The 21,035-nt window shown below is 37.8% G+C and overlaps 1 protein-coding gene across 3 annotated transcripts in view; it reads left to right on the plus strand.

The window, feature by feature from the left end:
• The window catches only part of CHCHD3 (coiled-coil-helix-coiled-coil-helix domain containing 3), a 302,441-nt gene that overhangs the window by 50,988 nt on the left and 230,418 nt on the right, over positions 1-21,035 (plus strand). For 2 of the 3 annotated variants that reach the window (XM_030932908.1, XM_010357737.2), the window contains exon 3: positions 10,547-10,628. In XM_030932908.1, the coding sequence (XP_030788768.1) occupies positions 10,547-10,628 (82 nt within the window). Of the gene's footprint in view, positions 1-10,546; positions 10,629-12,533; positions 12,624-21,035 lie in introns of all 3 variants that reach the window. The other variant, XR_004058031.1, reaches the window with a different exon arrangement.

Here is a 21,035-nt window from a genome sequence, read left to right on the forward strand (position 1 = left end):
CTTTCCTTCTTGTTTCATTTCTGACATGTGTTGAAGGGAGGCCTGTAATTGCTGCCTTCCATTGTTCTCCTCCCACTGATTGGAGGCTCACGCCGTCTGATTTGCATGCACTCCATGGGATGATAGGTAATTGTAAACCATGCTGCCAGATCTCCCTCCTGTGCCCAGAGTAGACATTAATTCACTGAACCTGGACTTGGCCTCAGAGTCCTCCATACAGCAACTCAGGCAGCTACTGCCAGTTGATCAGAATTGGCACGTAAGATGAAATCTATTTATCATTCCTACACTTGCTATCTTGGTTTATTTTTTCCTTTCCATTCCATTCCATTTCTTCTTTGCCCCTAATGATATTCCTCTTTCACCCCCTTCCCTCATCTGATGCATTTTTAAGGCCTACCCCTTAGCCTTTTGCTTTTTTTTTTCTTTCCCTTTATGTGTATTTTTGACGTGTATATATATGGATATATGTATATTTTCCAGGAGAATTCGCTGAGCTCAAATCTGTAATAGTCATTCCCAAATCAGCATGTCGAGCCAAGTCTCAAATCAAATATGAGTTTCAGGTTCAAGTATCTAATTGCCTACAATTCCATGTGGTGGTTCTGCCATTACCTTCAATTGAATATGACTTAACTCATTATCTGTCTTCTCCAAACAGCCTCTCCTTCTTTACTTAATTGACCATCATGGGTATTAATTTTCTGGCATGGGTGCACCTTTGGCTTTTTCTTTCATCTCTCAGTCAGTCTCAGACGATCATTTTTCCCCATGAAAAATCTTGACTCTTAGACTGTGTCTTTGCAACCAGTCTCCTATTTTAAGCCCTCCTCACCTTTTGCCAGTGGCTGTCAAACTTTAGTGTGCATCAGCATCACCCAGAGGCTTGATGACACACAAATGGTTGGACCTCATCCCCATGGTGTTGGATTCCTTAAGTCTGAGGTGGGGCTGAAGAATTTGCATCTCTAGTAAATTCCCAGAAGAGGCTGCTGCATTGAGGGGAAGGTGAGGTTACACTTTGAGAACCACTGATTGCCTTCTGCTTTCCCTCCCAGTTTACCTGCAAATCTTTACCAGATTAAATTCCCTGTCCTAACACTCTATTTCATTGTATTATTGCCATTTTTTCCCCAGCTGTCCAGGATGCCATATTTCTTGATATTTCTTATCCAAAATCCTTCATAGTTTACAAGACTCACGGCAGTTTAGCCTAATTTACCCTTCTGTTTTTACAAACAAGTTTTGTTTGGTAACAAGTTTTTTTGGTTTCCTTTTCATCTACCTGCTCAAGTTCCATATCCTTAACTATAGCTGACCTTGATAAGTTTCCTTAATACTGAACCTCAATAGTATAATTTTACTGACTCAGACTGTAATCTCCTTAATGGTAGAGATCATCTTATATGTCTTCATCTCTCGTGAAGCCTAGTGTAGGATTACGTCAGTGTGGAGGTACAAATTGATTGATTCACCTAATTTGGAATCAAACTTGATTCAGATTTGATTTGGAAAAAAACAATTAGAGAAAACGAAAATAACTTCATATCGTTGATCAGAGCACAGAAAACTGAGCTTCAGCATGGAAACCAAGACTTCATAGCCAGTGCATTAAAGTTGTAATGAATACCTGCTCTTCTCTCCTTTGTAAACAACATACTGTCATTAGCGATGGCTCCAGATGTTTTGTTAAGGAGGTTCCAGGAGCAGAAGCTTAATGGTTGTGGTGACCACTACCTTTCATTTCCAGCTTGGTCCTCTATGCATTTTATGACTCCAGAAGAAACCTTTAAATTTGGCCACACAGGACCATTTGCATGAAATGGAAGAGGGCTTGGGTCGTGTCTGTACTTCATTTAGTTTGGAGAGTTAACATTGTATTATAGTTTTATCTCCAGTGAACAAAATATAATCATTTTTGAAACAAAAAAAATTAAGCTATGTATCAGAAAGCAATATCCAAAGGTAATTATCATTTTTTAACTTAAATTATAGATTTTATTTTCCTGGAGGCCTTGTGAGATCTTGCAACTATTCAGAATATTAAGACATGAAATACTATATATATCTGATTCTCAATACTGGTTTTATGAGTTTTCTATTTAAGATGTCTAAACTGTAGAATATGAATTACGAGCTTGTCTCTTGCTATATGGCTATAGCCCAGTATTGATGTTTTTTTTTTCCACATGGAATGGAACATGGAGCTAATTTCTATGGGTGCTTATTGTGAAGCAAACAATAAAATGAACATTATTTGCATAATATGCCATTCAGATTAGAAATTTACAAAGGTATATAAATCCTGATGGAGTGATAATGCTACAAAATAAGCCATTAACTTGATGCTGTTAATGTTCAGGTTGCCAAACTCTTCCTAACACTGTGCCTTCTGGTACAATATTTATGATTATGAATGTGCAGTGAGGAGTTTTCTTTCTACCGTCTTCAGTTAACTTTAATGTGTAAGTAGCCACAGTTACCCCTGCCAGGTAGTAGACAGATGGCATTTGTTTTGAAGGCACTCTTAAGATACATTCCCCTTACAAGATGGTGAAGGTAACTGTCAGCTGAATATACCTATACTCTCTGCGTGCGTGGTTTAAATCAGGTTTATTTGTCTGCCAACTAAATGGTGCCACAAACGGATAACGGCAAACCATTACTTGTTTATTTCTAACCGTTGAGATTTATCCTAGTCATCTTTTGGTTCTTCCAATCAAACCCTGTACCTTTTAGAAGGTAAGGAGCAGGACAAGATTTATCCTGTAATCTATGCTGCGAGTCATTTAGCTCTCATATACTTTGTGTTGTATTTCATTGATTGCATGGATGTTTTGATTATTATTTTCCTAAACAATAAATGCTCTTCATTTGAATGAATTTATTGAAATTATAAGATTAATGAGTATTTCTATGGAGCTGAAAATTTAATTTGGCTATGTCTTATGGTATAACCTTTTGCTCAACTATCTCAATCCTGGGAGAATCAGAATCTATCTAAAATCTGCTGATTATGTTATGCAGGTACATAATACTTATTTTGTTCTCTTGGAAGATCTTCATGGTTTCTCTTTAGTGTGTTTAAACTAGCACATGAAAATAATAGACTTTACAAAATTGGCCATGACCTATATCAGCAAATGGTAAAACCGGAAAGAAAAATACATTAAAGGAAAAATTCCAAAGGAACTGATATTTCTGTAAGAAGCAAGGTAAATTTTTATTAAGCAACTTAAAGAGATTGTTGAAGAAATACTGTAATTGAGGAGGGAATTATAGTGTAAGGATTATGCAAAGAAAATGAAGTAAAGGAGAATTACAAGTGGGAAAAGTTACAAAGGAAATTAGTATGTTCCTTGAGGTTCAGGGAATCTATGTATGTTTCAAATCATGGTTGCATTTTCAGTCTTCTGTTTTTCATAGTTGATGAGTTCATTAAGTCCTTCCATCTTTTGGAGTCATTTCTATTCATTCAAGGATCTATCTAAAATGTATAATTATGTCTCCCCCTACCATTCCCTCCCTTTATATCTTTAGTTTAACTAATTTTGGTCAACACAGGAATTTGGGCATCACCTGTCACACATAAGACAGGTGAGGCGTATTGAATTTATGCTACACTTTCTTTGAGGAATTAGAATTTCCTCACATTTACTAAGAATACTTAGAATCAAGTATAAGTTTAGGAATCTTGGACTTTCTTATTTGATCCTGAACTCAAATTTATAGCCCAGAAATTTTGGTGGCTAAGCAGGTCAAAAGATTCCTAGGCAATCCATAAAGAAGACCCTTGGACTAGCCAAAACATTTGTTTAGAACATTGTTTAGTAAAGACAAACACAAATTGGTTAGGAATCCAGAGCTGCTTTCAACCATCCAAGTATTTATAATGGTTTCAAGTAAATAGTTTAGAGCCACACTTGCTAGAACTAAGCAATTGCAATGCTTGGCTTTTTCTCACATGTTTTATGGTCAGTGTTTATATCTATAACTAATTGACAAAATGCCAGTGTTTGTGTTCGTTAAAATACATTCACCATTGAGAAAGAAATTAAAATGTTTTCTGAGAAGAATTTTAAAAAGTACAGGCTATACAAGTATGGGAAGAAAACATTCTTTTGTCTTAACACATTTCTAAAAGGAGAGTATGTGTGTATGTAAAAGCCATGGAACCATACTTACTGAACTTGAAATAGCTTTGCAAATTTCCATGGCAAATGGGATTTATATGGCTTGAACATTTTTTTTTTTTTTTTTTTTTTTTTTTTTTGTTTTTACTCCTTTTCTCATTTCACAAACTTTGCCAGTTCCCAAAGATTTGCTTGGAAACCCCCTGTGCTAATAGGCAAAGTTGGCCTTTCTTGTGCTTCTCTTAAACTAGCCCATCCTGAAACACTGACCTTTTAGTTTAATAACAGTTTTATTTGAGAAAATGTTCAGATCCTGGGAGCTGAAAAGAGTGTTTTCAGAAAGACCATTTTAAATAGTGGTCTCCAAATGCTGTATCTTTTTCTCTCATGCACTTTGGGTCAGACCCATCAGAAGAAATAGAGTATTGCTTTATGTATTCTATTGATTTAAAAACAAATACCATGAAGCTTAGATGTGCTCAGAACCCATCACCACACGGGTTTATTTTCCTGGCTGTGCTTTGATTTGCTGTTTTAGATTTTAAACTCTTTATGCTAGGTCATGTTTTTATCTTCTGTTATTTTAACTTCTCGTTTGTAGCTAAGGTAATTACTTTCTCAGTTGTGACCTTGGACTTGACCCAAAAGTTGTGATTTTTTTTTTTCCTTTTCTGGAAACAGGTAGGGCGTTAGAAAGAGCAGTGCTTTGGTTCCTTTATGGACCAAATTGATGTCAAGCAGCTGGTCACTTGGACGTGTCTTTTTCAGTGGCCACGGGAGCGTTCCTGTCCCTTTCATTGCTGCTGTTGTCCTCTTCCCATGTTTTTCTCTCCCCTCATGGCCTACCTGGACGATGCCATCTGTAATCTGCATCTCCTTCTCACCTCACCCCACAGCAGGTGGCAGGGCTGATGGTAGTAGGGAGAAGGGGATAGGGAAGGAAATGGCAAGCCTCCAAGCTGCATTTTCTTCACCCCAAACTACTTCCTCTCCACATTCTCACCCGCATGGCTTTATGCCTACCCACCCAGCTGGTCACTGTTTGATCACACTGGAATAAACAGCTCGCTGCTGATTTGAGCTTTTCTTCTGGTAGGAAGACACCCCTATGTCATAGGCATAAAGTGCATTATGAAGATATGACATTGTGCCAAGTCAAGTAAGCCAGACACAGAAAGACAAATACTGTACATTCTTACCTGTATGTGAAATCTAAAAAAGTTGAGCTCTAGGAAGCGGAGTACAAGAGTGATTACCAGGGGATGTGGGATGGGGAAATAGGGAGATGTTGATCAAAGAGTACAAGCTTTCAGTTATAAGGTGGTGACTTTAGATAATAATATTTTTTACTTGAAATTTCATGAGAGAACGGATTTTAAGTGTCCCCAGTGTTCCCCACCCTGATGGTAACTGTGTGGTGCTCGATGTATTTGTGGTAATCATTACATGATTCATACCACATCATCACATAGTTCACCTTGAATATATATGATTTTATTTGTCAATTATACTTTAATAAAGCTGGAAAAACCAAACTGCTTAATCTGTTTTCTCTTGCTTATAACAGAATACGTAAAACTGGGTAATTTATGAGGAAAAGAAATTTGTTACTTAATGTTATGGAGGCTTTGAAGTCCAAGGTTGAAGGGCTGCATATGGCGCAGGTCTTCTCACTGGTGGGGACTACTGTAGAATCCCTAGGTCGTGCGGGGATCACATGGTGAGGGGGGCTCAGTATGCTAGTCCAGCTCTCTCTTCTTTTTCTTTCTTTTTTTTTTTTTTTTGAGATGGAATCTTGCTCTGTCTCCCAGGCTGGAGTTCAGTGGTGCGATCTTGGCTCACTGCAACCTCAGCCCCCTGAGTTCAAGCGATTCTCCTGCCTCAGCCTCCTGAATAGCTGTAATTACAGGTGAGCACCATCATGCCCTGTAATTTTAGTAGAGACGGGGTTTCACAATGTTGGTCAGGCTGGTCTTGAACTCCTGACCTCGTGATCTGTCTGCCTCGGCCTCTCCAAGTGTTGGGATTACAAGTGTGAGCCACCGCACCCGGCCTTCTTTTTCTTTTTAAGGTACCAGGCCCATTCCCATGATAAACCATTAGTCCATGCATGGATTAACCCATTCATGAACCCTCATGACCCAGTCTCACCTCTTAAGGGCCCCACCTCTCAGTAGTACTGCCGCAGTGGGGATAAAGTTTCAACATGAGTTTTCAAGGGGACAAACATTCAAACCATAAGCACAAACAAACAAAAAACCCAAGACAACAACAGAAAAGATATGATACAGTTTTATCGTTTACTTAGAACACTGACCTCAGTGCATCATAGTTACACTCTGAGGTTTTACAGACGCCTAGTTTTAATTTGAATTAAATTAAATTGAATTTTAATTGAGAATCTGATTGAATTTTGCCTGAGAAATATCTTGCTGTTGTAACTTGAAGTAGTCTGGGAGAGGCAGCATGATTTTACATATACCATTTGACTGTGAGTTGATACTAACTGGTATGATAAGTCATATTAATTATGTTAAATATTTGTTTCAGTTTTTGCTACTAATGGAGCTACTGGTTGTATGCAATCTGAAAAATTTTAGTGTCACATTGTTTTACTTGTTTATGAGAAGTAGATGAAAGTATGAAAATCATTACCTTGTGGAGTCTATCGTCTAGAATTTCATAGCTGACAGGTGCACCCATGTGTCATATTTTTAGATGGGGAAACTAAAATTCAGTTAGATTAACTGATTTATCCAAAATTTGTTTAGTAGAAAAGCAGACTATTTGGACCTTTTGTGGAGATCTTACTGCCTGAAATTTATCTGCTTTTATTTGGATCGTTTAAAAATTTCCATACTGAAAGAGCTTTAATATTTGCCTGAATGCAAACAGAATTCTATTCTAGGGGTTTTCTAGGTTTTGTTTGACTCCTTCTAAGTAGAGACTTGTATTTTTCTCATGTTATAGACTATGAAGTAAGAGAGAGACAAAACAGAAGCATAGTATACAATTGGAAGGGTCTGTAAACACCCATTTCAGAAAATGTTATTCTCTTGCTGCCCAGAGAGGTTAGTAATTTTCCCAGGGTTCCCCCAGATTGTTGATGGCCATGGAGGGATTAGACCTTAAATAGTTTTTCCTCTATTCCCTGATTCCCTGTGCAGTGTTCTTTTTATTCTTTTGTTTTCTTTTCTTCTTTTCTTTTTTCTTTTCCTTTTTCTTTATTGCTTTCCCTTTCCCTCCCCTCCCCTCCCCTCCCCTCCCCTCTCCTCCCCTCTCCTCCCTTCTCCTCTCCTCTCCTCTCCTCTCCTCTCCCCTTCCTCCCTCCCTCCCTCTCTCTCTCTCTCTCTCTCTCTCTCTCTCTCTCTCTCTTTCTTTCCTTCTTTCTTTCTTTCTGTCTCTCACAACTTATTAAGGAACATTTAGCGTATCATAAAATTCATTCAGAGTGTACAGTTTGGTGGTTTATAGTATATTTATAGAATTGTGCAACCATCACACAATCTAGTTTTAGAATGTTTTTGGTTGGGCGCAGTGGCTCACGCCTGTAATCCCAGCACTTTGGGTTGTCGAGGCGGGCAGATCAGCTGGGGTCAGGAGTTCGAGACCAGCCTGGCCAACATGGTGAAACTGTCCCTACCAAATATGCAAAAATTAGCGCATGCCTGTAATCCCAGCTATTTGTGAGACTGAGGCAGGAGAATTACTTGAACCTGGGAGGTGGAGGTTGCAGTGAGCTGTGATTGCAGCACTGCACTCCAGACTGGGCAACAGAGCAAGACTCAGTCTCAAAAATAAATAAATAAAATAGAAATATTTTCAATATCTTGAAATTTCATACCCATTAACTGTCATGCCCTATTTTCTGCTTTCTCCTATCCCAGCGAACTACTAATCTACTTTGTGTGTCTATGGATTTTTCTATTCTGGACATTTCATATGAATGGATATAGTAGGTGACCTTTCATGTCTGACTTCTTTCACTTAGCATAATGTTTTCAAGATTCATCATGCTGTAGCATGTATCAGTACTTCATTACTTTTTGTGGCGGAATAATATGTGGAATGGATGCACCATAGTTTGTCCATTCATCAGTTGCTAGGCACTTAGGTTGTGTTTAGTTTTGGGATATTGTGAATAATGTCACTATAAATACTCATGTACGAGTTTTTGTATAGACATGTTTTCAAATTTTGAGTATATATATACCTAAAATTAGAATTGCTGGGTTATGTGGTGACTCTTTAGCATTTTGAGAAACTGCCAAAGTGTTTTCCACAGTGGCTGAGCCGTTTTGCATTCCCACAAGCAATGTGTGAGGGTTCCAATTTCTTTACATCTTCACCAACACTTGTTATTGTTTGTCTTTTTTATTATAGTGGGTTTGAAATGGTATATCATTACAATTTTGATTTGCATTTTCCTAATGACTAATGCTTTTGAACAACTTTCTATGTACTTGTTGGCTTTTTGTATATCTTCTTTGGAGAAATGCCTATTTATAGCCTTTGCCCATTTTAATTGTCTTTTTATTATTTGTCTGTAAGAGTTCTGTATATATTGTATACTCTATATACGTGCATACTCTGGATATGAGTCCCTTGTCAGCTATATGACTCTCAGATATTTTCTCCCATTCTGAGGGCTTTTTACCTTCTTGATAGCATCATTGGATGCTGCTGTTGCACTCTGATAGTCCACAACTAAGAGAAATTGTCCTTCTGATCTTTCTTTTTTTTTTTTTTTTTTTTTTCTGAGATGGAGTCTCGCTCTGTCGCCCAGGCTGGAGTGCAGTGGCCAGATCTCAGCTCACTGCAAGCTCCACTTCCCGGGTTTACAGTGTTCTCCTGCCTCAGCCTCCCGAGTAGGTGAGACTGCAGGCGCCCGCCACCATGCCTGGCTAGTTTTTTGTATTTTTTAGTAGAGACGGGGTTTCACTGTGTTAGCCAGGATGGTCTCGATCTCCTGACCTCATGATCCGCCCGTCTTGGCCTCCCAAAGTGCTGGGATTACAGGCTTGAGCCACCGCGCCCGGCCCTGATCTTTCATATATCTTCTTTGTTATTGCCTCATGTCAATGAAATATTTAAAAGGGCTTTTGCATATCCTATTATAAATAATATTTTTGCATATGGTATGGGACTAAGCATTTATAATGTTGAGATTATCAAAAGGGACACTGCTGTCTAGTTTTCTATCTAATAGGCTCAACCATTTGAAATAAAACTTAGGTCCTGGCCGGGCGCGGTGGCTCACGCCTGTCATCCCGGCACTTTGGGAGACCAAGGTGGGCGGATCATGAGGTCAGGAGATTGAGACCATCCTGGCTAACATGATGAAACCCCATCTCTAATAAAAATACAAAAAATTAGCCAGGCATGGTGGCACACGCCTGTAGTTCCAGCTACTCGGGAAGCCGAGGCAGGAGAATCGCTTGGACCCGGGAGGCGGAGGTCGCAGTGAGCTAAAATTGTGCCACTGCACTCCAGCCTGGGCAACAGAGTGAGACTCTGTCTCAACAAACAAACCAAGAAAAAAAACCCAAAAATAACCTTAGGTCCTATGCATATTCCTAGATCCTCCTAAGTGCTTCTGGTGCTTTCTTGTTCATAATTTTGGGTAGTAGGTCTCTAGTGAAGAGGAGTTACTCTTTGTTTACTTCTTGTGGAAGGCTCTTAAAGAAGCCTGTGAAATTTGTCCACTTTATGTACCATCATAGCTGTAAGAAACTTTACAAAACATACCATACACAATCTTCTAATTGGAAAGACCAGATGTTTCAAATCAAGTCACCAGGTATTTAGAAAGCTCCAGCTGTGTTCTCAGTACTCTTCTGTGTCTCTCTCCAGTTGCTGGCACTTGAATTTGAATGACATGTATTCCAAAAAATAGGTTTTCAAAATTTTCGTAAATTACAAATGCCTTTTTTCATAAATAATGGAAAAATGAATGTAACTACAAATGATTTGCTCTGTAATACTTGATTTTGTTAGAGGTTTAATTATTGAAATGAGAAGTTATTTTTTGTCATATTGCTCTCCGAAGTCCCTTCCTTACAGCCTCCCCTCTCCTTACACACCATTGTCAGACTTTAATGTTAGGACATCATCTTAAAGAATTAGTCCTTACCGACTCAGTCCCCACTGTACAGTAAGCAGTTCCTTGAGTTTGTTATAAATTTTGGCAGGAGTGGAAATCTAGGTCACCAGGGAACTCTCGATGAAATTACTCCTGAAGTGCACTGATTGGCGTTTTCCACAGTGCTTGAGAAGTCCCACGGAGATGCTGGCCACTTGGCAGAGCTTTGTCCGCTCACATCTAGTCTCAGCCGGGCTTTCCTGAGTATTTTCTCGCTTTTATTTTTAAGAAGTCACCTATTTTATCTCCTTCTGCTCTTCGTTGATTCCAGTTTCTGATGAAGAATTGAAAAGAAGAGTAGCTGAGGAACTGGCATTGGAGCAAGCCAAGAAAGAATCTGAAGATCAGAAACGGTGAGTTTTGTGGTATCAGAGAGAGGTTTTGGTGGACTTGTTGTATTGACCAGTTTTTTTAGAGAAGAATGATTGTAATAAATCTCATTATTTGTGTATGACTGAACTTCAGAATGTGCTGAATACATGAACTTGGCCATTTTTGGTTTTAGATTGTGCCTCTTAGAACCTTGGGTTAGCTGCTTCCCAAAGCTGTGAATTACCATTGTATCTCTTGTACTGGTTGCTTGAATATTGAGCCCTGTTATTATTGGGCACTAGTTATTATTTTGTTGACTTAAAAGAATTAGGGTGTTACAGATATAAGTAAGGTTGGAAATAAAAATCCTATTTCCATCTTCTAAAGTTAACCACTTTTTAACATTTTATTGCTCGAGATTTTTTCCTCTGCACACACTTCCATCTGATTGTTGCCATTATTAATACTACAATAACAACAGCTAAAAGAATGTTCATTGAAGTGTTTTTACACCAGTAGAAAATTGGAAGCAATCCAAACCGACCATCCTGGAGGACTGACTGAATTAATTACGGTACATGCCTGTGATGGAACACTAGAGCGTCAGTTAGAGCCCTATGTGCTGATTCAAAAAGATGTTGACGAACTACCCACTGAAAAAAAACACCATGAAATGATTTTTAAAAAGCATTTTTTTAAATACTACTTTTTGAAGTTTTAGAGTATGTACTTATTCATAAAAAGATGGGAAAACATTTTAATCTAAGATAAAGTGCTTCCCATCTGTACTATTTCTGGAGTTTGCATATAGCTTAGAGAATTATGATTACATGATCATGTGAATGTCTTTTTACTGTGAGCACCAAACACATGCTGCCACCGAGCAGATGCTTAGTTTGTATTTGTTTTGTTTTGAACTGCCCAACTATTTTGCTTGAGAGATCTGGAGGTAAGGAATCTTTGAATTGGATTGTTGTCCTCACTGGCCATAGGACCTTCACCGTATAATTTAACCTCTTTGAGCCTTAAGTATTTCATCTTTAAAATGAGGGTTGTGAAAAATTATTCTTTAATATTTCTTTTGACAAACTGCTAAGCTAACTCCCAATTTGCACAAAATATACAGAATAGAATATGAATTTTAGATTAAGACTGCCATTTTCTCAGGAAATAGAGAAGGCTTATGACTTACGATTTAAAAAATCAAGACGTAATTAGTACTGCCAGAAAGGTCTGTGTATATTTCCACAGTTTCCCATGCAGTGCTTTATAATTATTTAATTGGGTTAGGTTGATAGACTATATAATTAGATAGTGAAGTTTAAATATTCAAAAAAATTTCAGATTACTTTCATTAAGAAGCAAAGAGAATCAATATATTATGGTAGAATTTCTTGTCTTTGAAATTTTGTTATTTTTAATTGAGTTTTATTTTAATAGGGATATTTTGGTTAGATTCTCATATTTACTTTGCTTATTATATTTCACATAGGTTTTTTTTTTTTTTTTGGTCTTGCCTTCTCTCCATATGGTGCAGGCTCTTTGTTAAAATAACTCTCACTGTGTTTTTTTTTTTTTCTTCTTCTTCTTCTTCATTATTCAGCTTCCATTTGCTCTGCCTTGGCTCATGAAAGGGAAAGGGCAGATGAGATGAGTAAAAGGCGCCAGTGAAAGCCAATTTCATAGTCTCAGGTGGAAGGGGGTTGGCAGCCTAGCTGTAACCTGGACAAATGACTATTGATAAAGAATTTATTTTCTGTCACCTTTAAGGAGAGCAGAGGATGGTGCGTCCTTTATGTTATTTTTTCTTTTTAAACAATGTTTTGTTTGAAGCCTCCTTCATGAAAACTTCCAGCTGTCAAATCTTGGCAAAAAATGTGTGTTCATCTATATGATAGTTCTTGGAAGAATCAATAGCTATTTTTTTCTTTCTTTTTTTCTACCAGAGAAGAAACTTCAGAAACAGCATTAAGAAAGTTTTGTGTGCAGTCTTTTAGCAGCAACTTTTTGGAGTCACAGAGCATATATATGTTATTGTATGTGTTACCTGAATTGAATCGAGATTTGTAGGCAGTTTTAGAAAATGGCTCCTCTTGCGTTTGTACTGTTACTCATATGGTATGTGCCCTGTGTGCCAGTTTTCTCTTTTTTCCCTCCAAATGCACACAAACCTGTTGACCAGTTCTCAAGCACTTAATATCTGGACATAGGTGTCTACGTATGTTTTGAAGAAACTTGTTCGACAAGGACTTTGGAATTAATTTCGATTGTGATATTTTTCTTTATAGAATAGCTATTATCGTTGTAACCCTTTTTAAATGGAAATTTTAAAGTTCCATGAAAAATGGAGTATAGTCAATCTCCATACCCCACGACACAGTTTTAACAATTCTTGTTTCACCTCTAGTCGCTCTACACATGTTATGAGTGGTGAGGAAAAGTAGTACAATTTTAAACAGGCCTGTGAATTTTATGGCAGGGAAATATTCCAAAATGTCTTCTATCAGTATAGTTGAAATAAGCATTTTGTTTCAGTTAGATTTATTTAGTTGAAAGACTGAAACTTAACTCTGATTAGCTTAGAAAGCAAGGAAATTTTTAGGAGTGTAAAGGATATATAGCTCAAAAGAAACAAATGGAAGACTTAGAGAACCATTAGCAAGGGGAAGACTGGATATTTCTAAAGCTGTGTGTAGTGAGGAAATAGTTCCCCACCAGAAAATCATGACGAGCATCCCATAAGGAGGGGGAACGGATGCTGGGTGGCTGAATTTCTTTGCATGCCACTGATTTTAAGATTTTAGTGTATTTGATGTACCCTATGAAAAATATTGCTGCAAGTTTTAACACAGTACTTTATCTCTTAGGATTTTCTTATTGAAACAGTTCATTAACACTAATTTTGAGTTTTTGAAAACATATGTGTGTGTGTATGAGTGTGTGTATATATATATATATATTTTTTTTTGAGATGGAGTATTGCTCTGTTGCCCAGGCTGGAGTTCAGGGGCGCGATCTCGGCTCACTGCAAGCTCCGCCTCCCGGGTTCACGCCATTCTCTTGCCTCAGCCTCCCGAGTAGCTGGGACTACAGACGCCTGCCACCATGCGTGGTTAATTTTTTGTATTTTTAGTAGAGACAGGGTTTCACTGTGTTAGCGAGGATGGTCTCAATCTCTTGACCTCGTGATCCACCCGCCTCGGCCTCCCAAAGTGCTGGGATTACAGGCTTGAGCCACTGCGCCTGGCCAACATATGTATATTCATAAGAAGGAAAAAGTAAGCAAAATAAATTGATTAAGGCAGTGGTTCTCAGCTGGGAGAGCATTTGGTCCCCAGGCGGCATTTTACCATGTTTGGAGACACTTTTGGTTGTTACAACTTGTCAAGTGTTATTGGCATCTAGTGGATGGAGGCCAGGGATGCTGTTTAACATTCTGTAATGCATATGACAGTCCTTACCTCCTGCCACTGCCCGCCCCCCCATTCATTCTCTCCCCACCAAAAAAGAATTGTTTGGCTCAAAATGTCAGTTGTACCAATAGTGAGAAACCCAGGGCTAAGGTATTCTTCAAACCAGCCTACATTGAATTTAATTGTTCTGGATCACTTTTGGACTCAGGGTTTAATGTCTTTGTTTTTACACACAATATCATATTCTATGCCGTCAAAACCTCGGTGACACAACATTCCTTAAAAGATTACTCCACTCTTGTTCCTGGAATTTTTCCAAGCTGCTGACATCAGTTCTGCAAATTTTGATGCTTCTGTGCAAGCTATGACAACAGCAGCAGGACCGCCGCCTGGCAGATAGCAATTTTCAATTGCTTTTAGGTTTGTGAAAACATGAAAAAATATGCATCCTAGAATTGATAAAATGCAGTCCATATACACTCCAGACCATAAAATCTGTCAACTTGGAATGACTTCTTGAATGTCTTGTTTTACCTTCTACTTAATGCAGAGGCCCTTTTTAGGCATCTGTGACTGGTAGGGCCACATACATTTAGATTCCATTCAAAATCGTTGAAACTGACCATATTTCATTAGGTCATCTAAAATTTACCCCAACCCCTTTAAATCTCCACTCCTAAATCTATGCAGACCTCCATACTTAAAAGTTGCCTTAGAGGAGGTTTCTTACTAAGGCCATAGTGACAATACAGTTGCTAATTATCAGCATGATGACTATATAGGTTATATTTTCATTTTCACAAAACATTTACATATGGACTCCCAATTCATTTTATCATAGATTTATCCTGTTTTATGGGGATCTTAAGTGATTTGCTTCCACAAATCATGCCCCCCCACAAATCACTGACAGATGAGTTCACACACTAAAATTTTTGGGTCTAATTTGAAATCATGGTTTTGTTTATCAAAACGTCTAGTAGACAGAATAGTTACTCAGTGTACCGAGAATCCAGAGTAAATGCCTCTTGTCAGCAGTCTGTTTTTGCTGTGATACTCAATGGTGTGTTTGGATTATAGCTGACCATATTGTGTTGTAACTGTGTAGGCCAGTATAGCAAGACATAATATGCTATAGTTTGAGTATAGACTTTTAAAATGTGATTTACTTCTCCCCTGTGCCCTACCTCCAAAAGTCAGTCTTTGACAGCAAGAAAAATGTGACTACTACTGACCTCTGACCTTTGGCATTTGAATTTCACCTCTTTACCTATAAAGGCAAGTGAAAGTGTTTCAGTTATAATAACATTTTTTTTTTCAAGAAACTGAGAAGAAAGGGAATAACTGCTTAATGTTGGAACTAACTGTATGTCAACCAAGATTACTTGCTTGCTATTTTTCAGTATACATTAGTTGAGATTTTCCCCTCACTTTTAGTTATTTGGAAAGTTACATTAGATTTGTAAGACTTAAAATAATCAATTTGGTTTAATGAGTAGTTTAATAAGTTAGTCATAAATTTTATCAGCCATCTGGGTTAGAGTATGGTGTAGTTCATTTATTTTTCCATTGATAGCATTATTGATACCATCAAATAAGGGCTTAAAACTCATTTGTACCTTTTAGTTTCTCATGGTAATGGTGAAATTTATAGGGATGGTACCATCTGTTTAAGTTCATTATATATGATAATTTATCTTGATTTTATTATTACATATGTTCTGCCTTTTTCAAAGGCAGAAAGAAAAAGGCAAAAGAAAAAGCAGAAAAAAGGAGGAGGAAGGAGTCCTGAAACAAACAGGGTTTTGTGGGTAACATCATGTTTAAAATACATAATATAAGAAATCATGTGGCTGGGCACGGTGGCTCATGCCTGTAATCCCAGCACTTTGGGAGGCTGAGGTGGGCAGATCACCTGAGGTCACGAGTTTGAGACCAGCCTGACCAACATGGTGAAACCCCATCTCTACTAAAAATACAAAATTAGCCGGGTGTGGTGGCACATGCTTGTAATCCCAGCTACTCGGGAAGCTGAGGCAGAAGAATCACTTGAATCTGGGAGGCAGAGGTTGCAGTGAGCCGAGATCATGCCACTGTACTCCAGCCTGGGCAATAAGAGCAAAACTCCGTCTCAAAAAAAAAAAAAAAAAAAAAAAAAAAAGAAATCATGCATCTAGCATGGCTCTTTTCACATAGTAAAGTCTTACAAGTATTTGTTCAGTTGAATGAATCACTGGGTCTGGAAAATCATGAGAGCCTTTTTTCTAGAAGGCGCAGTTCTATATTATGTATGTGGGTGTATATCTATTCTACATTATATTAAAATAAAAACTTAAATTATGTCTTTGAAATTGGCTACTGACCAGAGACTATAGATACTTGTCTTACAAATCTTTCTTTTAATTTAGTATAGTGTTGTACACTTGTTTTCCTGTCATAGACACAAATTACACAGTTATGAAAATTACATACCTTCAACCTGCATGTAATTTCTAGGTATATAGTAATTAAAAAAATTTTTCAGGGAATGAGTACTATTGATAATTAGTATTGATCAAGGCTTATAAAGGCATAGTTTTGAAATGATCTTATGAGATCAGTTAGCAATCAGTCTAAATCAGTCTATTCTCAATGCAGTCACAACTGACACAGGCAAATGAATTTCACTTCTTGTAATTTATAAATAGTTGCAAAGAAGGTTATTGCAGAAATTTGAGTTGTAACTCTTCAGCGACACGCAACTGATGTCCAGGTGTTACCTATACCATCCTGCTGTGATTGTGAGCATATTTCCCAGGCTCATTAGGCTTCAGTGGAGATAGTAGACGGTTTGTTGGCATTATTTCCAAAATATTCCTTTATATACTCCAATATTTAAGAGATCCTTCTGTAGTATAAAAGTCCCAATATTTTAGATTATTTTTCTTATTAATCCTATTTTTGCTGTTTTTTTAATGCTTTATTGCGTTGCTGTTTGTTATACTCATACTTTCCCTTTTATTCTGTTGACCAGTTGATAAAAAGACCTAACCAGTTCTGAATGTAGTAGGAAGAACATGTCCTAGCCACCCAGTGTTTTTCACTGGAAGATGATTGGAAGTGCTGTGTATGTACTAGGTATTGGAATCTTGTGCCATCTGCTACTTTCATTGTTTTTCTTCAAGTGGCACTTTTCTGTTTTTAGTAGTCGACTGCTTTTTCATAACCAACAATGATAGAAGTTTGGATTTTCCAGCTCTGTTTTATTCTCATTGTTTTATTTCTTTTTCCAAATCCAATTTTCTTTCCTACTGATGCTACACTGTTGTAAATCCTGTTTGAGAAGCTATTTTTACATGTTAATATCAAACCTGGAAAACCAGAGTCAATCAAGCATGCCATAGACATCAAACTTTTTTACTGGTTGTAATAGCAGCAGTGATATTTGACCACTTCTTGTTCACATGTTTCTTTTGACAGTAATTATAGTGTTTTCTCTCGTGAAGCGCAGTGTTTGAAATCATTTGTGCCAAAGTTGATTTCTGCATTTGGAAGTTTCTAGGAATTGATTTCTCAGTGTTCTATAGCTGTAATAGTCTTGTTGAAGTGTCTCCATTACTTTTTGGCCTGGGCATGTGGAGTTGTAATGTATTTAGTCATTTATTATTCCTTACATAAATGATTAATGTTTATTGTCAGTATTATCACTGATTTATAAAAACAGATGACTGAGTTAGACACAGGTAATGTTTTTTCAGTTAGCAGCAGAACTAGATTAGAATTGGCCTGCTGCATGGCTCTACCCAGTCTTTTGCTGAAGTGATGGAATCATATAGGCTCTCATCTTTACATAAACATTTTTCAAAGGGAATGCAACATGGAACCCAAAGTAAAGCTGATTTAAGTGCTGATTGGTTAAAGCTAGGACTAGGAACTTAGTACCGTGTCAGCCCTTTTTCTTCTTTTTCCTTCCTAAAGACCTAGGCCCTTGTGCTAACTGGGGCTTTCTTCAAGAAAACTTGGTCAAGATCATTTTCTCTCAAATTTGGACACTTTGTGTCTGAGGAGTGTACTTTCCTTACCCAATAAGAGCATTTGTTTAATAGACTCGATTCTGTTTCTATTTTAAAAGGTGGGTGGAACAGTGGACTGTTGTTGATTTCCTAAATCCGGAAGTCCGTATTTATGGGCAGTGGTCCACATAGGCTGGGCCTAGCCCTGGCTGTTTCTTAGTCCTGGGCCTTCTGGAAGCCATCTGTTGATCCTGTTGGTAATGCTGTGTTAGGAACACTGGAGAAGAGTGTGAGGTCCTTCTGTGCAGTGTCTGGAAATACTGGAGAATATTCAGAGAGAGTCCCTGTTTCCCCTCCTGACCTTCATAGCTTTGCCAATATAGCCTCAAGCTGAAAAGGAACGTGGGCAACATAGTTGTAAATCAAATGTAAATTTTCTCTCCGGATTATAATACTTCCAAACATTGGCACTTTCTCCTGTTTAAGTAATAACCACCTTACCCCCCTTCTTTTCTTGGTTGGAACAAACTGTTGAACAGGAGTAGCCCATCTTAAATTTCTGTTTAATACTTTATTGAGAGAACCATGTTCTTTTGTATCCCATTCTTATTCAGAAGCAGTTGTCATTTGTCTTTGAAAACTTTCCTTGCGGTTTGATACAGACATACACATAGAACATGCACACTGGAGTCACATCTAATCTGTGAAAACGATTTCAGAGTATAGGACCGGTATGCCTAACTACAATGTACAAACATTAACAAATACAGGCGTCATCTCTTACTTACTATGTGCTGAGCACTGCTCTAAGCATTTTATATATTTTCATTCATTTCAACTATATAACACCTGTATTGGGTCGGTATTACTGTTATCCTCATTTTATAAATGAGGAAACAGGGTAAGAAACTTACCAAGTGATATGGTTTGGTTCTGTGTCCCCACCCACATCTCATGTTGAAATGTAATCCCTAATGCTGGAAGTGGGGCCTGTAGGTGGTGATTGGATCATGGGTGCGGTTTCTAATGGTTTAGCACCATCCCCCTAAGGCTGTTCTTGTGATAGATTTCTCATGAGATCTGGTTGTTTAAAAGTGTGTAGTCCCTCTCCCCTTTCTCTCTTCCTCCTACTCTGGCCATGTAAGATGTGCCTACTTTGTCTGGCCCTTCTGCCATAATTGAAAGTTTCCTGAGGCCTCCCCAAATGCTGCCATGCTTCCTATACAGCCTACAGAACCGTGAGCCAATTAAACACCTTTTCTTTACCAATTACACAGCCTCATGTATTTCTTTATAGTGGTGCAAGAACAGAGTAATACACCAAGGTCATATCTATTAAGTAAGTGGTGGGGCTCGGATTTGAATCCAAGTGTTTGCATTTAAACACCCTACAGTATTACTTTCTGTATGAACAGGGAATACCTTCTTTAAAGTCTTTCATTTACAATTGTGGGAAGAAGTATCAAACAGTTACTTGGATTTTCTCTTCTAAACCTTTAGTAAATAAAAGGTCTCTTAAAAATGACCTCTGTTTTGTGTTACTGGTTATTAGATCTAGACAGCTACTCTGTACAGTATTTAAAAAAATTCTTTTGTCTTAGGACCAAGCTGTCTTGAGAACCTGTCTTTACAGTTAATATTCTTTTTGTTATGTATGCTACACCTGACTTTATTTATGTATTTATTTATTGAGACGTCATCTGGCTCTGTCGCCCAGATTGGAGTGCCGTGGCACAATCTCAGCTCATTGCAACCTCCACCTCCTGGATTCAAGCGATTCTCCTGCCTCAGCCTCCCAAGTAGCTGGGGTTACAGGTGTGTGCCACCACGCCCAGCTAATTTTTTGTATTTTTAACAGAGACAGAGTTTCACCATGTTAGACAGGCTGGTCTCGAACTCCTGACCTTGAGTGATCCACCTGCCTCAGCCTCCAAAAGTGTTGGGATTACAGGCTTGAGTCACTGCTCCCGGCCCTATACCTGACTTGTAAATGCTTGTTTGTGTACATTTTCAGTGACAGTGGCAGTTTAAATTTCTCATGAGTTCAGTTTTTGTTAGCTTAAGATTGGGACATTTTTCTTAATGGCACAGTGGGGAGTATGTGGAGCAGCTGGTACTCTGCCTTATGAACTTTAGAGTTGAGGATCTGCTGCTGGTCAGTGAGGCACATGTGTGCTCACTAGCTATTTCCTGAGTTCAGTGGAGCAACTTGGGCACCTTTCACGGTGGGGGAATTTGTTAACCTCTTTCTTGGAGTTAGGAAGCGTTAAAGAAGTGCAGAAATTACTTTAATTAATGATTGCAGAGGGGAAAAATTTTTACATTTCTCCCTATATTCATTCTTAGACTTTTGTTTTTTTGAAGTGGAAGACTGGCTCATTCTGTTATTTTATATATTTGTGTTGCTTGATATGCTGGGTTTTTGGCTTGTAGTGTCTGTTGTTAGTATTTATTAGCCTTTTATATGATAGTCAAAGTCATCTCATTTAGTCTACAAACTTAGATGTTTTGAAATCAATTAAAAACTTAGCTGCTGGGACAGTTTGCCATTGGAAATAGAATATTGAATTTCTCTGTCAAAATATTCAGCCACGATGGGAGCAATTGTTACTTATATGCTGTTTACAGTTGCTTCCTTACATAAAAACAATCTGAATCCTCGAGACTGCAACCATTTCATTTGAAAGTTTTTTTTTTTTTTGAGTTATCCCCCAAACAATTTTAGTGTGATTTAGGTGTCAGATATAAAGCATTAAAACACAGATTAACCATGTAAATGTTTCAATTCATGATTTAAATTCCAGTTTCTTCACAACTTCTCAGAATGGATCTTTTAAATCCCTTGGTTCTTGGTGCCATTTTGTCAATATTGATTTAGATTAAAACAAAAATCTCATAAAAATTTGTAAATTGCAGTGCATTTTGACTTCCTGATGGGGTTGATGGATTAAAACCAAATGATACCAAAGAAGTACCCCACCAAAGTCAACTGAAACCACTGATGTGACAAGTGTCTACTAGTTAAGAAACCCTTATCCAACAG

Source organism: Rhinopithecus roxellana, chromosome 6 (genome assembly GCF_007565055.1).
Source record: "Rhinopithecus roxellana isolate Shanxi Qingling chromosome 6, ASM756505v1, whole genome shotgun sequence".
Taxonomy (NCBI): domain Eukaryota; kingdom Metazoa; phylum Chordata; class Mammalia; order Primates; family Cercopithecidae; genus Rhinopithecus; species Rhinopithecus roxellana.